General features: G+C 39.9%; 1 protein-coding gene across 6 annotated transcripts in view; it reads right to left on the reverse strand.

Moving 5' to 3' along the window:
* ENTHD1 (ENTH domain containing 1) overlaps nucleotides 1–17,502 on the reverse strand; it is a 152,779-nt gene that overhangs the window by 111,065 nt on the left and 24,212 nt on the right. For all 6 annotated transcript variants that reach the window (XM_054470093.1, XM_054470091.1, XM_054470094.1 and 3 more), the window contains one exon: nucleotides 10,902–11,144. In XM_054470093.1, the coding sequence (XP_054326068.1) occupies nucleotides 10,902–11,144 (243 nt within the window). The remainder of the gene's footprint in view (nucleotides 1–10,901; nucleotides 11,145–17,502) is intronic.

The raw sequence follows: 17,502 nt of genomic DNA on the forward strand, positions 1-17,502 counted from the left end.
ATTTATACATCAAATGTTTATTACACATACATATCTATATTTATGTGTGTGTTTACCATTTATTCATTATTCTCTCTTGAATTTTCAACTATCTTTCTGCAATAATTTTCCTCTTTTTGAAGTATACCCTTTAATGCAGGTCTCATGGTTGTAAACTCTCTTCGTTCTTCTATTCATCTATAAATAATTATTTCATCCTCACCCTTAAATCATAGTCTTGCTGGTACACAATTATAGGCTGTTATTTTCCTTCAGCATTTCTAAGATACTATGTCACTGTTGTCAGGCTTCTATTGTAGAAGATGAGAAGTTTTCTGGTACAGTAATTAATTGTCATTCCTTTGTAGCAGTATCCTCCATATGGCTTAATTAATATTACTTTCATATTTTCCATTTTCTTTAGGCATATCTTCTAGCTCACTAAATACATTTTTTTAGTTCAGTAGTATTTCTCATTTCTGCAAGTTCCCTTTTTTCAAATTCATCCATTGAGTCCTAATAATCTCTTGATAATTGGTGATGCATGTGATTATATCCTTTACTTATGTAAATACACAGCTGTTCTGTATCTGACCTTTCCAGTATCTACACTCTTTGGGGGATTAAGTATGTTCTTTGCTGCTTACCTTCTCCTGTGGTGATATTGGATTGTGAGCTCATTGCTTGTCTTAAACTGGTGAAAATCCTATTGGACCTAACTTATGAACTGAGTACACTTTCTCAATTCAGTCCCCTTGAGGGTCTGGGTTCAGCATAGTAACCCAACGCTTTCCTTCCCAATGCTCAAGACAGGCCCCAAACTCATTCTCTGATCTACTAACAACTGCTCTTAAGCAACTCAACCCCTACAGTTACCTGCAGCTTCCCACAGGCAGAATGCCAAGTCACTCTGACTTCAGCTCACATGTGCTGTTCTTATTTTGTTTATTTTACATTTTTCAAAAAGAGAAACTTAGAGACTTCCCCATACTTCTTGTGAGGCCAGTAGTGTCGCAAATAGTGTGTCACTTCCAGTCTTTGGTTATTGTGCAGTAAATGGAGTTCCTAGTCTCATTGCCTGAAGGAGAACTTTAATATTTTTTACTAAAAAACAGCATATAATTCCATTTTTATAAAAATAATTTCTCCCTAGCTATCCATCTCTCTCTATGTATGTATAGATTTTTTTAAAATGCTGGCCAGGCATGATGGCTCACCCCCGTAATCCTAGCACTGTGGGAGGCTGAGGCGAGCAGATCGCTTAAGCCAAGGAGCTTGAGACCTTCCTGGGCAACATGGTGAAACTTTGTTTCTATCAAAAAAAAAAAAAACCCAAAACCCAAAATTAGCTGGTGTGGTGGCGCATGCCTGCAGTCCCAGCTACTTGGGAGGCTGAGGTGGGAGGATTACCTGAGCCCAGGGAGGTCAAGGTGGCAGTGAACTGTGATGGTGCCACTGTACTTCAGCCTGGACAACAGAGTGAGAGCCTGTCTCACAAAAAAGATGCCTAGAATTGCAATCATCTGATATTAATGATGGTTATTTCTGAGTAATTATATAACAAGCCTATATTGTTTTTACAAGAGTATAATGGTTTTCTGAAACAAAAATAAAAAAGAAACAGTTATGCATAGCCTAACAACAGGGATGCTTTCTGAGAAATGCATTGCTAGGCAATTTCATTGTTGTACAAACATCACAGAGTGTACTTACACACATTGAGATGGTAGAGCTTACTACACACCTGGGCTATATGGTATAGCCTATTGCTCCTAAGCAATGAACTTGTATAGCATATTACTGTACTGAATGTGGTAGGCAATTGTAACACAAGGACAATTGTAACACAATGGTAAGAATTTGTGTGTCTAAACATATCTAAACATAGAAAAGGTACAGTAAAAATATAATCTTATGGGACCAGTATCATACACGCAGTCCACCATTGACTGAAACATCATTATATGACACATGACTATTCTAAGATGTTAACAGTGGTCGGTTTAGGGTGGTACAGATACAAATTATTTTTATATATTTATTTTTAAATTTAAAAGATCAGCTGATTGACATTTATCAATGCAAATGTTTTAGTTACAACCACAGTTTGTACCATAAGCCCTGCCATCTCATCTACATGTGGCAAGGCAACCAAGCATGACTCCACATCAACCCTGTTAGTACAAAGCTCTTTGTAGGAAGTAACAACATCAACATTGCTGTTTTTTAATTATAAAAGCATGACAACTACTTTGCAGTACAGCAAGTCCTCATTTAATGATGTCCATAGTCTCTTGGAAATTGCTACTTTAAGAGAAACAATGTATAATGAAACCAATTTTACCATAAGCTAATTAATATAAACAAGAACTAAGTTCCTACAGCGTATTTCTAGTCACAAAAATTTCACCAAACTTCTAAAGACCAAAACATTTGGGAGGCTGAGGCAGGCAGATCACAAGGTCAGGAGTTTGAGACCAGCCTGGCCAATATGGTGAAACCCTGTCTCTACTAAAAAAAATACAAAAATGAGTTGGGTGTAGTGGCAGGCGCCTGTGGTCCCAGATACTTAGGAGGCTGAGGCAGGAGAATCACTTGAATCTGAGAGGCATTGCAGTGAGCTGCAATCGTGCCACTGCACTCTAGCCTTGGCGACAGAGTGAGACTCTGTCTCAAAACAAACAACAACAAAAAAACAAAACACCTTTCTTCTTCTTCTTCTTCTTTTTTTTTTTTTTTGAGATGGAGTCTTGCTGTGTCACCCAGTCTGGAGTACAGTGGTGTGATCTCAGCTCACTGCAACCTCTGCCTCCCAGGTTCAAGCAATTCTCCTGCCTCAGCCTCCTGAGTAGCTAGGACTACAGGCAACTGCCATCATGCCTGGCTAATTTTTGTATTTTTACTAGAGATAGGGGTTTCACCATTTTGGCCAGGCTGGTCTTGAACTCCTGGCCTCAGGTTATCTGCCTGCCTTGGCCTCCCAAAGTGCTGGGATTGCAGGCATGAGCCACTGTGCCTGGCCTACTTTTATTATTACAGGTTGAAATAAATGTGAGCTATACGTACATTTAAGGAAGATTAGTAAAAACAAGTAAGATGATTCATCTGCTCCCTTCAGGGTCACAGGTGGCTGGAGCCCATCCTGGAAGCTCAGGGCACAAGGTGGGAACCATCCCTGGACAGGGATGCCGCTTCATTGTGGAGTGCACTCACACCCACTCCACACTCACTTGGGCTGGGACCATTCAGACATGCTGATTCACCTGCTGTGCACATCCTTGGGAGGTGGGAGAAAAGTAGAGAACATGGAGAAAGCCCAGGCAGACGGGGAGAGTGTGCAAACTCTACACAGACAGGGGCCTCAGCCGGGAATTGATGTTTTTCTCATCAGTTATAACAACATTGAACAAAAGGATGTTGTTCAAGGACCTACTGTATAATTTTGGTTCAACAGCAATGATAGTTTTCAGGGAAATTTTTCCATGATATGGAATGCTATTACATTTGACACAGACCAGAGTAATCCTTAATACAGGTAAAGTTCTGTTGCAAAGAATGATGCTAGTGAAGAGCTCTTTATGGAAGATCAGATGACCAACACAGGTAAAGTTTTGCTGGTCTGGCTGTAAGTAGTGCCTCTGGAGATCATTTTTGTAATAACTGTTGCCTCTACAAAAATGGCCTGACGCTTAGAGCTGAGTTATAATTGTCCTTTTTGTATTGTTCTGTCTTGCCATCAAGCAGCAATGATCCTTCAGCCCATCTCTTCCTTCAAACTTCAAAAGCATCTAAACAAAAACCACCCAAGCTATCTACTAGAATTAAAACTTGGGAAAACATCCAAGAAAAGAAAAAAAAAGAAGTAGAAGTGGTGATGTGTATATAACACCTTCTTTAAAGTGCCTCTTTTCCCTTGCTGATTCACCATAAAGAAGGGAGGCACAGCTGTTTCAGCTCTAGGTCCTAAAGGCTGGAAATCACATTTCCTGCATTCAATTTTACATTTCGCTGTAACTAAATAACTTAGAGACATCCTAAGACTCCTTCTAATGAAAATTTACCTGTATGATATCATCACTTGCCTCCATTTTCTCTAATGCAAATGTTAGTCAATTTCAATTTCTCTCTTTCTTCTCCAATACATCATCCACTTACCCCCATTGCCTCTCTACAGTCTATCTTTAAACACTACTGTTTCCTCATTTCTATAACCCTAGGAGCAGGTCCTGGATGCCTGGATTGAAACAACTGTCTCTTACAAGCTTCATTCAATTTGTATCTCCTTCATTTCTACACAAAGCAATAAGAATTATCTTCCACAAATAGCTGTTTTCAGTAATAAGGAAGCTCAGTTCTGTGACTAAGCTAAACATTCCTTCTGTTCTCCAAGGCCTACAATGGTTCCTAGTTGCTACTCATATCAAATTGAGTCTATTAGGTCATTTATGAATTGCTGTGAGTACTCTCAGCTATCTGCCCCTACTGTTTTACATATTCAAATTTATATTTTTATTCCATTTAGTCAGACAACTCTATATTACCATGCTTAATCTGTGTCTTGCTTGTATTCTTTACCACTATTGTAGAAATGATTTGTGGTCCCCAGCATTTATTCTCTCCATCTTCCTTAATAACAGAATCTCTTAACTTTCATCTGGGCACATGATATTTCTCAACCTCCTTTGTAGCTAGGAGTGTCAGTGGGACTAAGTACTAAACAATAATATGTCAGCTAAAATGTTATAAGCAACTTTTAACAAGTGTCCTTGTTAAAAAAAAAAAAGAAGAAAGAAAAAAAAAAGGGAAGAGACATTCATATTTTCAATCTCCCTTCCTCTCTACTGGCTAGAAGGCAGATGTGATGGCTGGAGCTCAAGCAGCAATGAATCAAAAAGTGGAAGTGGACCATGAAGTGGAACTTAAACACTGAGTTTGGTGGAGCAATGAGACTCAAAAATAGCCCTGAAGCCGACAGCGTAGAGAGCCGTATCAGTCATAGACTACCTACAAGAGAGTATTTCAGAAGAGAGAAATAAATTTGTATGTTTAAGCTGCTAGCATTTTTGTGGCCTCTACTATCATAACTTGTGGATGCACCTCCTTCTAACTAATCTACCGATCTTTTGAGTTTTAATTTGCTACTTCTCCTGTCCCATTAAGAATGTCCCCCTTGTGGCCGGGCGCGGTGGCTCACGCCTGTAATCCCAGCACTTTGGGAGGCTGAGGTGGGCAGATCACCTGAGGTCGGGAGTTCAAGACTAGTCTGACCAACATGGAGAAATCCTGTCTCTACTAAAGATACAAAATTAGCCGGGTATGGTGGCACGTGCCTGTAATCCCAGCTACTCGGGAGGCTGAGGCAGGAGAATCACTTGAACCTGAGAGGCAGAGGTTGCGGTGAGCCAAGATTGCGCCATTGCACTCCAGCCTGGGCAACAAGAGTGAAACTTCATCTCAAAAAAAAAAAAAGAATGTCCCCTCAATTTCTTATTTTTTCCCACCCCAATTCCAAACTGTCAGTTTTTAAAATACAGCTTCAGATTCAAATGCCTACATGGAATTGGTTAGTATTGCCAAGTTTACCTAATCCAATTACTCTTTTTTGAACACAGACACACACATCTGTATATCTAGGATGTATTCATATATAAAGCAGATAAATGAAATAAAAATAACAGATTTTAAAACAAATTTACTACAGATTTTACATCCAAACATTCACTGTTCACTTTAAATGGTACTCTTACTATAGATTTACAATAATGATGCCATCATTGACTAAAGCTTTTTTAGAATATCTTTTTGTGAAACATATTTAAAAGCACATGGTAGCAAGATCTTGTCTCGAAAAAATATTTTTTCAAGTCAGCTGGGTGTGGCGGTGTGTGCCTGTAGTCCCAGCTAGTTGGTAGGCTAAGCCAGGAGGATTACTTGAGTCCAGTAGTTCAAGGCTGCAGTGAGTCATTATCACACCACTGTGCTCCTGCCGGGGTGACAGAGCAAGACCCTGTCTCAAAAAAAAAAAAAAAAAAGGAGAAGAAAAAGCACACAGTACATCACAAGCTATAGCCTCCATTAGAGCAGAAATACAGTCAATTTCAGATGACCAACACAGGTAGGTGTTGTTCTACCAGGCTTAGAACAATGTCTGGCATTATAGTGAGCAGACACTCAATATGTGTTTGTAGTATTAAAAAATAATAAATTGTAGCAAAACTTCATTTGAAAGTGGATTCACTTTTTAAAAATAGTCAAGTCATTCATAGCTCAGTGTAGTGAATGTCATAAAGATGGAGAATATCATTTTAGGTTTAAAAATGCAATCTGTGGGGCCGGGCACGGTGGCTCATGCCTGTAATCCCAGCACTTTGGGAGGCCGAGGCAGGCAGATCTTCTGAGATCAGGAGTTCGAGACCAGCCTGACCAACATGAAGAAACCCCGTCTCTACTTAAAATACAAAATTAGCCAGGCATGATGGTGTATGCCTGTAATCCCAGCTACTCTGGAAGGCTGAGGCAGGAGAATCGCCTGAACCCTGGAGGCGGCGGTTGCAGTGAGCCGAGATGGCGCCATTGCATTCCAGCCTGGGCAACAAGAGTGAAACTCCATCTCAAAAAAAAAAAAAAAAAAAAAAAAACAATCTGTGACTACAAAACAATAAACTAGAATTTCTTGCATGAATCATAAAATCAGAGTTGGATTACTTCTGTATCAATTTAGGGATTCATTTTCTAAGCTTACAATTCACCAGGCCAAGTTCGCTCCAGTTTCAGAGCATCTACCCTGCTGTTCCCTCTGCCTGATATACAGGCACACCTTGAAGATACTGTAGTGGGTTGGGTTCCAGATTACTGCAATAAAGCAAATATTCCAATAAAGCGACTCACACAAACTTTTTTGTTTCCCAGTGCATATAAAAGTTATGTTTACATTAAACTGCAGTCTACTTAGTAGACTAAGTATGCAATACCATGTTGCCTAAAAAATATATATACGTAACTTAATTAAATAATACTTTATTGCTAATTTAAAAAGGCTAACAATCATCTGAGCCTTCAGCAAGTCTTCATCTTTTTGCTGGTGGAGGGTCTTGTCTCCATGTTGAGGGCTGCTGATAGATCAGGGTGGTTGCTGCTGAAGGTTGGGAAAGCTGTGGCAATTTTTTAAAGTAAGACAACAATAAAGCCTGCAACATCAACTGACTCTTCCTTTCACAAAAGATTTATCTGTAGCATGCAATGCTGTTTGATAGCATTTTACCCACAGTAGAACTTCTTTCAAAATTGGAGTCAATCCTCTCTAATCCTGCCACTGCTTTATCTACTAAGTTTATGTAATATTCTGAATTCTTTGTTGGCATTGCAACAATGTTCACAGCTTCTTCACAGGAGTAGATTTCAACTCAAGAAACCACTTTCTTTGCTCATCCATAAGAAGTAACTCCTCATCTGTTCAAGTTTGATCATGAGATTGCAGCAATCCAGTCACATCTTCAGGCTCCACTTCTAATTCTAGTTCTCTTGCTATTTCCACCACATCTGCAGTTCCTTCCTCCACTGAAGTCTTGAACCCCTCAAAGTCATCCATAAGGGTTGGAATCCACTTCTTTCAAACTCCTGTTAATGTTGAAATTTTGGCTTCCTCCCATGAATCACAAATGTTCTTAATGGCATCTAGAATGGTGAATCTTTTCCAGAAGGTTTTTAATTTACTTTGCTCAGATCCATCAGAGGAATCACTATCTATGGAAGATATAGCTTTATGAAATGTATTTCTTCAGTAATAAGACTTGAAAGTTGAAATCACTCCTTGATCAATGGGCTGAAGAATAAACACTGTGTGTTAGCAAGCACGAAAACAACATTAATCTCCTTGTACATCTCCATCAGAGCTCTTGGGTGACCAGGTGCATTGTCAATGAGCAGTAATATTTTTAAAGAAATCTTAAGGGCACTAGGATTTTGGGAATGGTAAAGGAGCAGTTGGCTTCAACTTAAAGTCACCAGTTGCATTAGTCCCTAACAAGAGAGTCAGCCTGTCCTTTGAAGCTTTGAAGCCAGGCATTGACTTCTCCTCTCTAGCTATGAGAGTCCTAGATGGCATCTTTTTCCAACAAAAGGCTATTTCACCCACATTGAAAATCTGTTTAGTGTAGCCCCCTTCATCAATTACCTTAGCTAGATCTTCTGGATAACTTGCTACAGCTTCTCCATCAGTACTTGCTGCTTCACTTTGTACTTGTATGTTATGGTGACAGTTGCTTTCCTTAAACCTCATGAACCAACCTCTGCTAGCTTCAAGATTTTCTTCTGCAGTTTCCTCTTCTCGCTCAGTCTTTGCAGAATTAAAGACAGTTAGAACCTTGCTCTAGATTAGGCTTTGGCTTAAGTGATAATGGGGCTAGTTGGATCTTCTATCCAGACCATGCAATCTTTCTCCATATCAGCAATAAAGCTGTTTCCCATTCTTATCATTCCTGTATTCACTGGAGCAGCACTTCTAATTTCCTTCCAGAACTTTTCCTTTACATTCATAACTTAGCTAACTGTTTGGCACAGGAGGCCTACCTTTCAGCCTGTTTCGGCTTTCAACATGCCTTTCTCACTAAGTTTAACCATTTCTAGCTTTTGAATTAAAGTGAGAAACCTGCGACTCTTCCTTACACTTGAACACTTAGAGGCCATTGTAGGGTTATCAATTGGCTTAATTTCAATATTGTTGACTCTCAGGGACTAGGGAGACCCAAGGAGAGAGAGAGAGACCGGGATCAGTGAAGCAGCCAGAACACACATGACATCTATCAATAAGTTCACTGGTCTTCTACAGCCATGGTTTGTGGTACCCCAAAACAATTACAACAGTAACATCTAAGATCACTGATCATAGATCACCATGACACATATAATAATAAGGAAAAAGTTAAAAACATTGCAAGAACTACCAAAATGTGACACAGATACAAAGTATGCACATGCTGTTAGAAAAATGGTGCCAATAAACTTCTTGGGTGCAGGATTGCCACAAACCTTCAATTTGTAAAATATGCGTTATCTGTGAAGTGTAATTAAGCAAAGTGCAATCGATCGAGGTATGCCTGTATATGGGTTGCTCCCTCACTTCATTCAGGTCTGTTTAAAGATTCACTTCCTCCAAAAGGCCCTCTCTCATTACGTGACCTAAAATAAACCCACCCCTGTAACTCTGTTCCCTGACCCTGCTTTCCTTTTCTTTATAGGACTTGTTATTATCTGACATATTTTATGCTTGTGACAGAGACATCCCAGTCTCTACCACTAGAATGTTAGTTCCATGATAAAAGAAAATTTATTTTATTCACTCCTATAGTTCCAAATTTCTGCTGAATATCCAAATTTTAAATAAATTCAATAATTATGTGTTTACAATGAAAGAAGAAAACTGACAAAGGAAAAAGGAAGAGTAAGAAAGGTAACATCGAAGAAGCAAAAGAGGGGAAGAAACTCTGGATGAGTCATAATTGGTTATTCTTCTCTGTTACTCTGTTTTTAGCATCAGTTTGATTTAAAGGCTCCCATGAGAAAATTTCAAAATGAGTGGCTGTCTCTTTTGGAGATTTATTTCAAAAGAATCAGATCCCCTAAAGATCCCACCACTTTTAGAAGCAGGTAGGTAGTATTTGCTGCTATAATTACAATGGCTACCCTCTTATAATGTCTCTCTCCAATCCCAAGTGTGGATGTTCACTCAATGTCCCATTGGGTGAACATTTGAAACTCTTGATTAAGTCAGAAAAGTACCTGAATGATTTTTAGCAAGATTAACTTGTGTTGGTATTACTAGTAACATTGTTACATTTTTGCACTTAACTGACAGTTGGAATTATCTATTTGTACTGAATACAAAGGGACAGTTCTCTAAGTCACATTTCATTAATGTTTTTGCTTCCTCAAGCTGTCCATTTCTCATACACAACTTATCAACAGGGTTTCTACTGGAGAAGTTAGAGCAAAATGATATTTTTTTAAGTTTTAGCAAATGTGGTAGAAAAGATGATAGCATTTTTCTACTCATGTCTATTATAACATTATAAATAAATCCCTCTTTTATAAAAGTTCAGTAGTCCATATTTAAAGTTTTAAGCAAAGGAAAGGGTACAAGGTATTGTCCTAGAATAATTTTAGAGCACTTTTAGGATTCGAAAGCATACTTTAGAAAATTTCAATTATTTGATTTATGTTATAGGATCAAAGAGACCTCATACGCACATATCCAGACACCTAGTCTTAGAAAACTGTACTCCTTCACTTTCCAGTTAAGGATAAAAATCTTAAAATTGAATCACGATGCCAAATAGGGTAGTCACTAGTTTAATACCTTAAAAGCTCAAAAACATTTTATTTGAATCAAAGATAACTGCATTCAGAAAACAGTCACAAAATTGGGCCGGGCACAGTGGCTCACGCCTATAATCCCAGCACTTTCGGAGGCCAAGGCAGGAGGATCACTTGAGGTCAGGAGTTCGAGACCAGCCTGGGCAACGTGCTGAAACCCTGTCTCTACTAAAAATACAAAAATTAGCTGGGCATGGTGATGGGTGCCTGTAATCCCAGCTACTCAGGAGGCTGAGTCAGGAGAATTGCTTGAACCCAGGAGACGGAGGTTGCAGTGAGCTGAGATGGTGCCACTACACTCCAGCCTAGGAGACAGAGCAAGATTCCGTCTCAAAAATAAATAAATAAATAAAGCAAACAAACAAATAAACTTAAAAAAGGTCATAAAATCATCTATTGAATATTCTTCATCGTTGTTTTCTATAGTATGAAGCCTAATATGGTAACAGTAATACTAAATAATAATTTAGTACTAAAACATAATATTTTATATTTTTAAATCGTTTTTAATGATACCTGTTGCATTTTAGGCCAGTGTTCATTATACGTACTTTTATTATGTAACCTTCCAAACTTAGGAAGCTTATACTTCTTCTCTGAAGCAGAAATATCTGGTATGGGGGCAGAAGTGCATGCTGTCAGTGAGTTACTTGAACCAAGTGGTCTTTTAGAAAACAATATGGAGTAGGAGGTACGCTGTCTAGTCCGACATGCCACTTCCCTCTCTTTACACAGCAACTGTTCATCCATCAGCAATGTGATGACTTGCTTAGATTTTTCCCGGATATAATAACCTGAAAAATACATTGAATCTGCTTAGAAAAGGAAATACTAGTTAAGGCTATAATTAATTTTTATTCTACAGAAATTTTTTTAAAAATAAGAATCTCAGCAGTGAAAAAACCTGCAGCAAATAAAGAACTACTGACAAGTATATTCCTTTTCTTATACTTTAAAAGGTAAATAAGTCATTAATATATGATAAAATTATATACTGGCATTACATTTTTCACTTTAAATACATTATTGGATTTTCCTTTTAAAAGCAATATATGGCTGGGTGTGGTGGCTCATGGCTGTAATCCCAGCACTTTGGGAGGCTGAGGTGGGCAGATCATGAGGTCAGGAAATCAAGACCATCCTGGCCAATATGGTGAAACCATGTCTCTACTAAAACACAAAAAACTAGCTGGGCATGGTGGCATGTGCCTGTAGTCTCAGCTACTCAGGAGGCTGAGACAGGGGAATCACTTGAACCCAAGAGGCAGAGGTTGCAGTGAGCTGAGATTGCACCACTGCACTCCATCTTGGCAAGAGAGCGAGACTCTGTCTCAAAAAAAAAAAAAAACCAAACAAACAGAAAAAAAGCAATATATACTTTGCAATAATCAAACAATATAGGCATACAAAGAAGGGGTATGAATTAGATCTAGATATACTGACCTAGATGTATGACCAGGACACGTGGTTAAAGATTTAAAGTAACATACACAATATGATTTGAAGCTGTAACATATAGAGGAAAAGAAACCACTATATATGTATATGGAGGAGAGAAGCAGATAGAGAAATACATACAACTGTGGTTTGAATGTATCCCCTCCAAAATTCAAGTACTGCCAATGTGATAGTATTAAGAGGTGGAGCGTTTAAGAGGTGATTATGCCATGAGGTCACCTCATTTGTGAACAGAATAAAGGTCCTTATAAAAGAGGCTTCTCACAGCATTTGTCTCTTGCTTGCCTTCCACCATCCCCTTTTGGACCTTCTGTCACATGAGGACACAGCATTTCTCCCTTCCAGAGGATGCAGCATCAAGATGCCATCTTGGAAGCAGACAGCAGCCCTCACTAGACAACTGAACCTGCCAGTGCCCTGAACCTGGACTCTCCAGCCTCCAGAACCATGAGAAAATAAATTTCTCTTCTTTCTAAATTACCCAGTCTGTGACACTCTGTTATAGCAGCGCAAGCAGACTAAGACAGATAGACAGATAGGCAGGAATATAGGAAGGCAGGCAGGCAAACAGATGGCATACTCACAATATTGTTAACATCTGTTACCTTACGGGGTACAGTTGGGGTGGGACAAGAAAAGGGAGAGCAATTGGCTTTTCTCTGACGTAACATCCTATCAAAACAATTTGCTGCTTTTTAACAGAGTGACAGAGCACAGTCAAAGACAAGAATTCTAGTGATAGTGATAGCTCTGTCCTTAACCATCTGTGTGACTTTGAGTCAGTCAGGTGGTCTATCTGGGCCTCAGTCCTCTATCTGAAAAGTAGCACAAGCAATATCTGTCTGGTTGAATTCCCAGATACAAAGGTACACTGTAACCTATAACTCACTTGAATTTAAGGTATTACTATTATTTCAACCTTCTTCCTAGAAAAACGATAAAGGAAATCACTTACCTTTCTCCATCTTGGGATGAACTCACAAACATGGCTTCCCAAGCCACCTTTCAAAAATAAACTGAAAAGTCCCTAATGATCCACTTGTATGTTCATTTTGTGCTCTAGGTCTGTAATGTTTTCTAACTATAATTTACTAGCAGTGGAAGTGATGAGAAATGGTCAAATTTGGGGTATATTTAGATGACAGTGGCCAACAATGATCTCTCACTGCGGGTCACTTCATTAAGGATTGGTGTGGACAGTGTCAGAAACTTTTGCTCAAGTTGTCATCTTTTCCAAGATTATTTTATCTAATCTCACTTCTTAGTTATTTCTTCCTTTCAAATCTACTTTATAACTGCTTCAAATCATATCATTCTAAACACCCTTAGCTTCCTATGATCAGTTTGCATTCCATAACCCGAATTTCCACAATGTTTTGGGAAACCATTCAGTGTCGTGTGATAAACAGAAGTCGGCTGTGAATTTTAGCCTTTGGGAACAATATGTCAGACACTTATCTTTCCCCTGAAAAATGGACAAAGCTTGGTTTTGGAGGCACAAAGAACATGTTTTCCCATTTTTAACATCAGGAACTCAACTCCTTCCACCTTCCCCCTCATTCCTTCTACTTTAGCTACCCTGGTGCTTTATTCTGCAATCCCACCAAGCTCTTCATCTACTTAGAGCCATGTTTTGGCTGTTGCTTCTGCCAGGAACTCTTTGTGTGGCTCTATCCCTGATTCATTCAGGTCTCTTCTCAAGTGTCACCTCCTCAGAGAATCTCCCTTCTGCCTACTCTTTCTAAAATAGCCCCACCCTCATCACTCTCTATTCCTTTATCCTGCTTTATTTTTCACCTTCGCATTTATCATTACCTAATATTATATATTTATTGGTTTACTTATTTATTGTTTGTTTCCTCACCAAAAATATAAGCTCCATGAGGGGCAGAGAAGTCTCATTTTAGATACTGATATCTTCAGTGTCTGCAAGAGTAACTGGCACACAGTAGATGCTCAGTAAATATTTACTGAGTGACCAAGGTGGATGGATCACTTGAGGCCAGGAGTTCGAGACCAGCCTGGGCAACATGGTGAAACCCCGTCTCTACTACAAACACAAAAGTTAGCTGGGCACGGTGGTGCACACCTGTAATCCCAACTACTCAGGTGGCTGAGGGATGACAATCGCTTGAACCCAGGAGGCAGAGGTTGCAGTGAGCTGAGACTGGGCCATGGCACTCCAGCCTCTCCAGCCTGGGTGACAGCGTGAGACTCAGTTTCAAAAACAAAACAAAACAAAACAAAAAATTTACTGAGTGAATTAATCATAAGGGAATAAATTACCAAAAAGCTGCTAATTTTCTTCTTGACAGTGTAACTGGAACCAGATTGATGAAAAATACTAAGTCAATTTACAACTTAGCTGCCTAAGACAGTTGCTTGGCCTGAAATAATTTCTTGTAACACTGCTCTAATTAAGCTAGAACTAGAAATTATGGAATAGATATGAAATATTCTCCTTGGAGTCTGTGTGGATTGGTGGGATTTGAGGGCAGCTGCAATAGTTCTAAGAGACAAGCAGTTACACCAAGCAAAGAGCCAGTTGCAACAGTGGAGGACTTCTCTCCAGACCATCAGAGCCCCTCCCTGAGGTAGGAGTCACCAGCACCAGGGAGATCATGCCACAGCAGTTCACCAAACATAGGGAAGAAATCACCCAGAAGTGAGCTTCTGCCCACTACCCTAGCTTCCTATCATCCTAGAGAAGGTACTAGAGATACTAGGTACTAGCCTGGCTGTTCGAAAGCATCAAAGTTGAAAGCGAGAAAATCTAAGAAGAACCTAATAAACCTGCTTCAAGGATGAGTTAAATAACAACAACAGTAATAATTAGCACCTTCTTACTACTAAACAATATGTTTCTGAAAAGAAAGGGAGGACAGCATACTAACAAAGAATAGTACTGAAAGTAGAAAACTTAGGCAGCAAAATTCAGAAATGGAGTTGGAAGTAGAAAACATGGATTCTCTGAAATCAGAACTTAAACTAGTCCAACAGATCAATACCCAAGGATATTACCTAAAACACATCAAGATAAAAAGGTTGTTAGATGAGGTGCAGGTTAAAGTGAAAATAAAGCTATATACAGTTTTAATTGGGAATCTTTTGGCTCTAAGTGACAGAAACTCCATTTGAACTGGGTAAGGCAAAAGCCAGGGAAAACCAGGGGTTGCAACTAAGCCTCAGGTACGAAGGAAGTCAAGACTGGAAAACTACCAGGACATCTCTCCCCTGCCATCTCTGCTTCTCTAGGAAATGCTTGCATTTTCTCTTCTTCCAAGTTGGCTTCTTTTATCTGGATGGTTATGGCCACCAACAGCTCTAGATTCACACTGCCACCTGAGAAGTCTCCCTCTTCCTTAAATTTGGAGTATCAGGAGAAGGACTTCAAGTGACCCAGCTTGAAACAGTCACATGCCCATCACCATGGCCATAGGGTGTGATGCTACAATTGGCAACCTCAATGAGAGCACGACAGGGGAGTGAAGGTAGGATCCAGGTGATAGAAAAATGAACAAGTAGACAGCCAACTTGAGGAGTCCTCCCAAACAAACAAACAAAAGGACAAGGAAATCAAATTAGTAGAGCAACTATGCAAGAGATCAAGGTCCAAGGACATTCATTTATGCAGTCAGTTAATAATTTCTGGAATACTTATGTTTCAGGAAGTATTCTAAGCAATGGGGGTGCAAGTCAGAAAAAAAGAGACAAGGTCCCTACACTTGTGACACTTACATTGTAGTTGGTTGAAACAGCCAATAATCATAAGATAATTTCAGATAAAATAAATGCTCTAAAGGAAATAAAGAAGGGTGATGTGCCCGACTCTAATTTTGGGTGTGGTCACGGAAAGTCTTGCAGAAGAGGTAACATGGCTGAGTCTTGAATAGTGAGAAGCAGCCAGCTCTGCACAGACATTAGGGCAGAGTGCGCCAGACAGGGAACAGCTCCAATTTCTTCGGGAAAGCCTTCCACGGACAGTGAACACCCTCTCCCGCTGCGCCCTATGCAGACATGGGCCTCTGACTTGGCCAGGCCCTGCTTTCAAACACTCTCACAGTACCTTATCCTTGTCTTTCACAGCACTTCCACAGTTAGTCATTGCCCATTTGGTAACTGTCTTTTCCCTCCAATTAACTGTGACATCCACGAAGGCCAGACTATGCTTGTTTGTTTAAGAGACACTTAAGAAAAGTTTGTGAAATGAATGAATATGCTGAGGAAAAGTTTTCCAAATGCTGAGGAGAAATCTACATACTTTTTTTTTTTTGAGATGGAGTCTCGCTCTGTCGCCCAGGCTGGAATGCAGTGGCACGATCTCGGCTCACTGCAAGCTCTGCCTCCCGGGTTCAAGCGATTCTCCTGCCTCAATCTCCCGAGTAGCTGGGACTACAGGCACCCGCCACCAGGCCCGGCTAATTTTTTTGTATTTTTAGTAGAGATGGGGTTTCACCGTGTTAGCCAGGATGGTCTCGATCTCCTGACCTCGTGATCCACCCACCTCGGCCTCCCAAAGTGCTGGGATTACAGGCGTGAGCCACCGCGCCCGGCCCGAGAAATCTATATACATTTAAAGCTGACCATCGTGTAAAGAAATTGCAAATATGGTAAATTCAAAGATCTTTGGCATAGAGATGCACCACTAGGAAAAATATGTATCAGAAGATCTTTACTAAAACACCTGCTAGGCTTCAAACAATCGTAAAAATCTTAATATTCCTGTCTCTACTCCTGACCTACTGCCCTACCAAAATCTACTCTTCTTCCCATATTCCTTTCTCGGTGACTTTTATCTCTAAGTCAGAAATATGAACATATACCTCCCAAATTCAGTTATCCATGTCTACTGACTATACCTACTAATTATCTTCCAAATCCATTGTCTCCTCTTCATCTTGGTTCAGACCTTGATCATTTGTTGCCTGTGGTGTCCTAAATTACTTACTTAGCTTTAGTCTCCCTTCCAATCTACCCTCCACAATGCCTTCAGGGAACGCGGTGGGGGTAGAAAGGGAGGGGAGAAGTATCTAAAATATCTGATCAAGTTTCCAGGATAGAACATCTTCAGTTGGTTGCAGTGAGCCGAGATCGCGCCATTGCACTCCAGCCTGGGCGACAAGAGCACAACTCCGTCTCAAAAAAAAAAAAAAAAAAAATCCCTCCAGTCAAGTTGACACAGTTAAGTTCATGCTTCAAAGTATCCCCCTGTTCTATTCCAAATACACAGCAATAATAGACACTGCCAGTCTCAAAAACAAGATAAAAACCCCCACGAAGCGGAAATATAAGAGAAATGAAAAAGCAGTGAGTAAGGCTGAAGCCAAGGGCTGCTGGGCTCTTGATCTGCCAGCCCAGCGTTCAGCTCCTCAGGTGTTAGGAAACCACAGCTGGTCTCACTCTTTAATGTTATGGGGGCAGTGTTTGTGAGAGAAGCCTGGGAAGAAAAGGAGAAGAAAAAAAAAATAGCCATCAACTGCTTCCTGGGATACAACTTATTTGTAGCTGTGGATCTAAAAGCAGGAGGATACACATGCAGTCTTAATACTTGGAACTAAATGAAGCCACCTGCTTGCTCAGCCCCTGGGTCTAGGACATTCTAGTATTATCACAGGGCATGTGCCCCAAGCCACCTTTATAAGGCCTGTACAGGAGGTAGTCTAGAAGACCTGGGTAGAGGGAACTAGAAAAACC

The sequence above is a fragment of the Pongo pygmaeus genome, chromosome 23 (assembly GCF_028885625.2).
Source record: "Pongo pygmaeus isolate AG05252 chromosome 23, NHGRI_mPonPyg2-v2.0_pri, whole genome shotgun sequence".
NCBI lineage: Eukaryota > Metazoa > Chordata > Mammalia > Primates > Hominidae > Pongo > Pongo pygmaeus.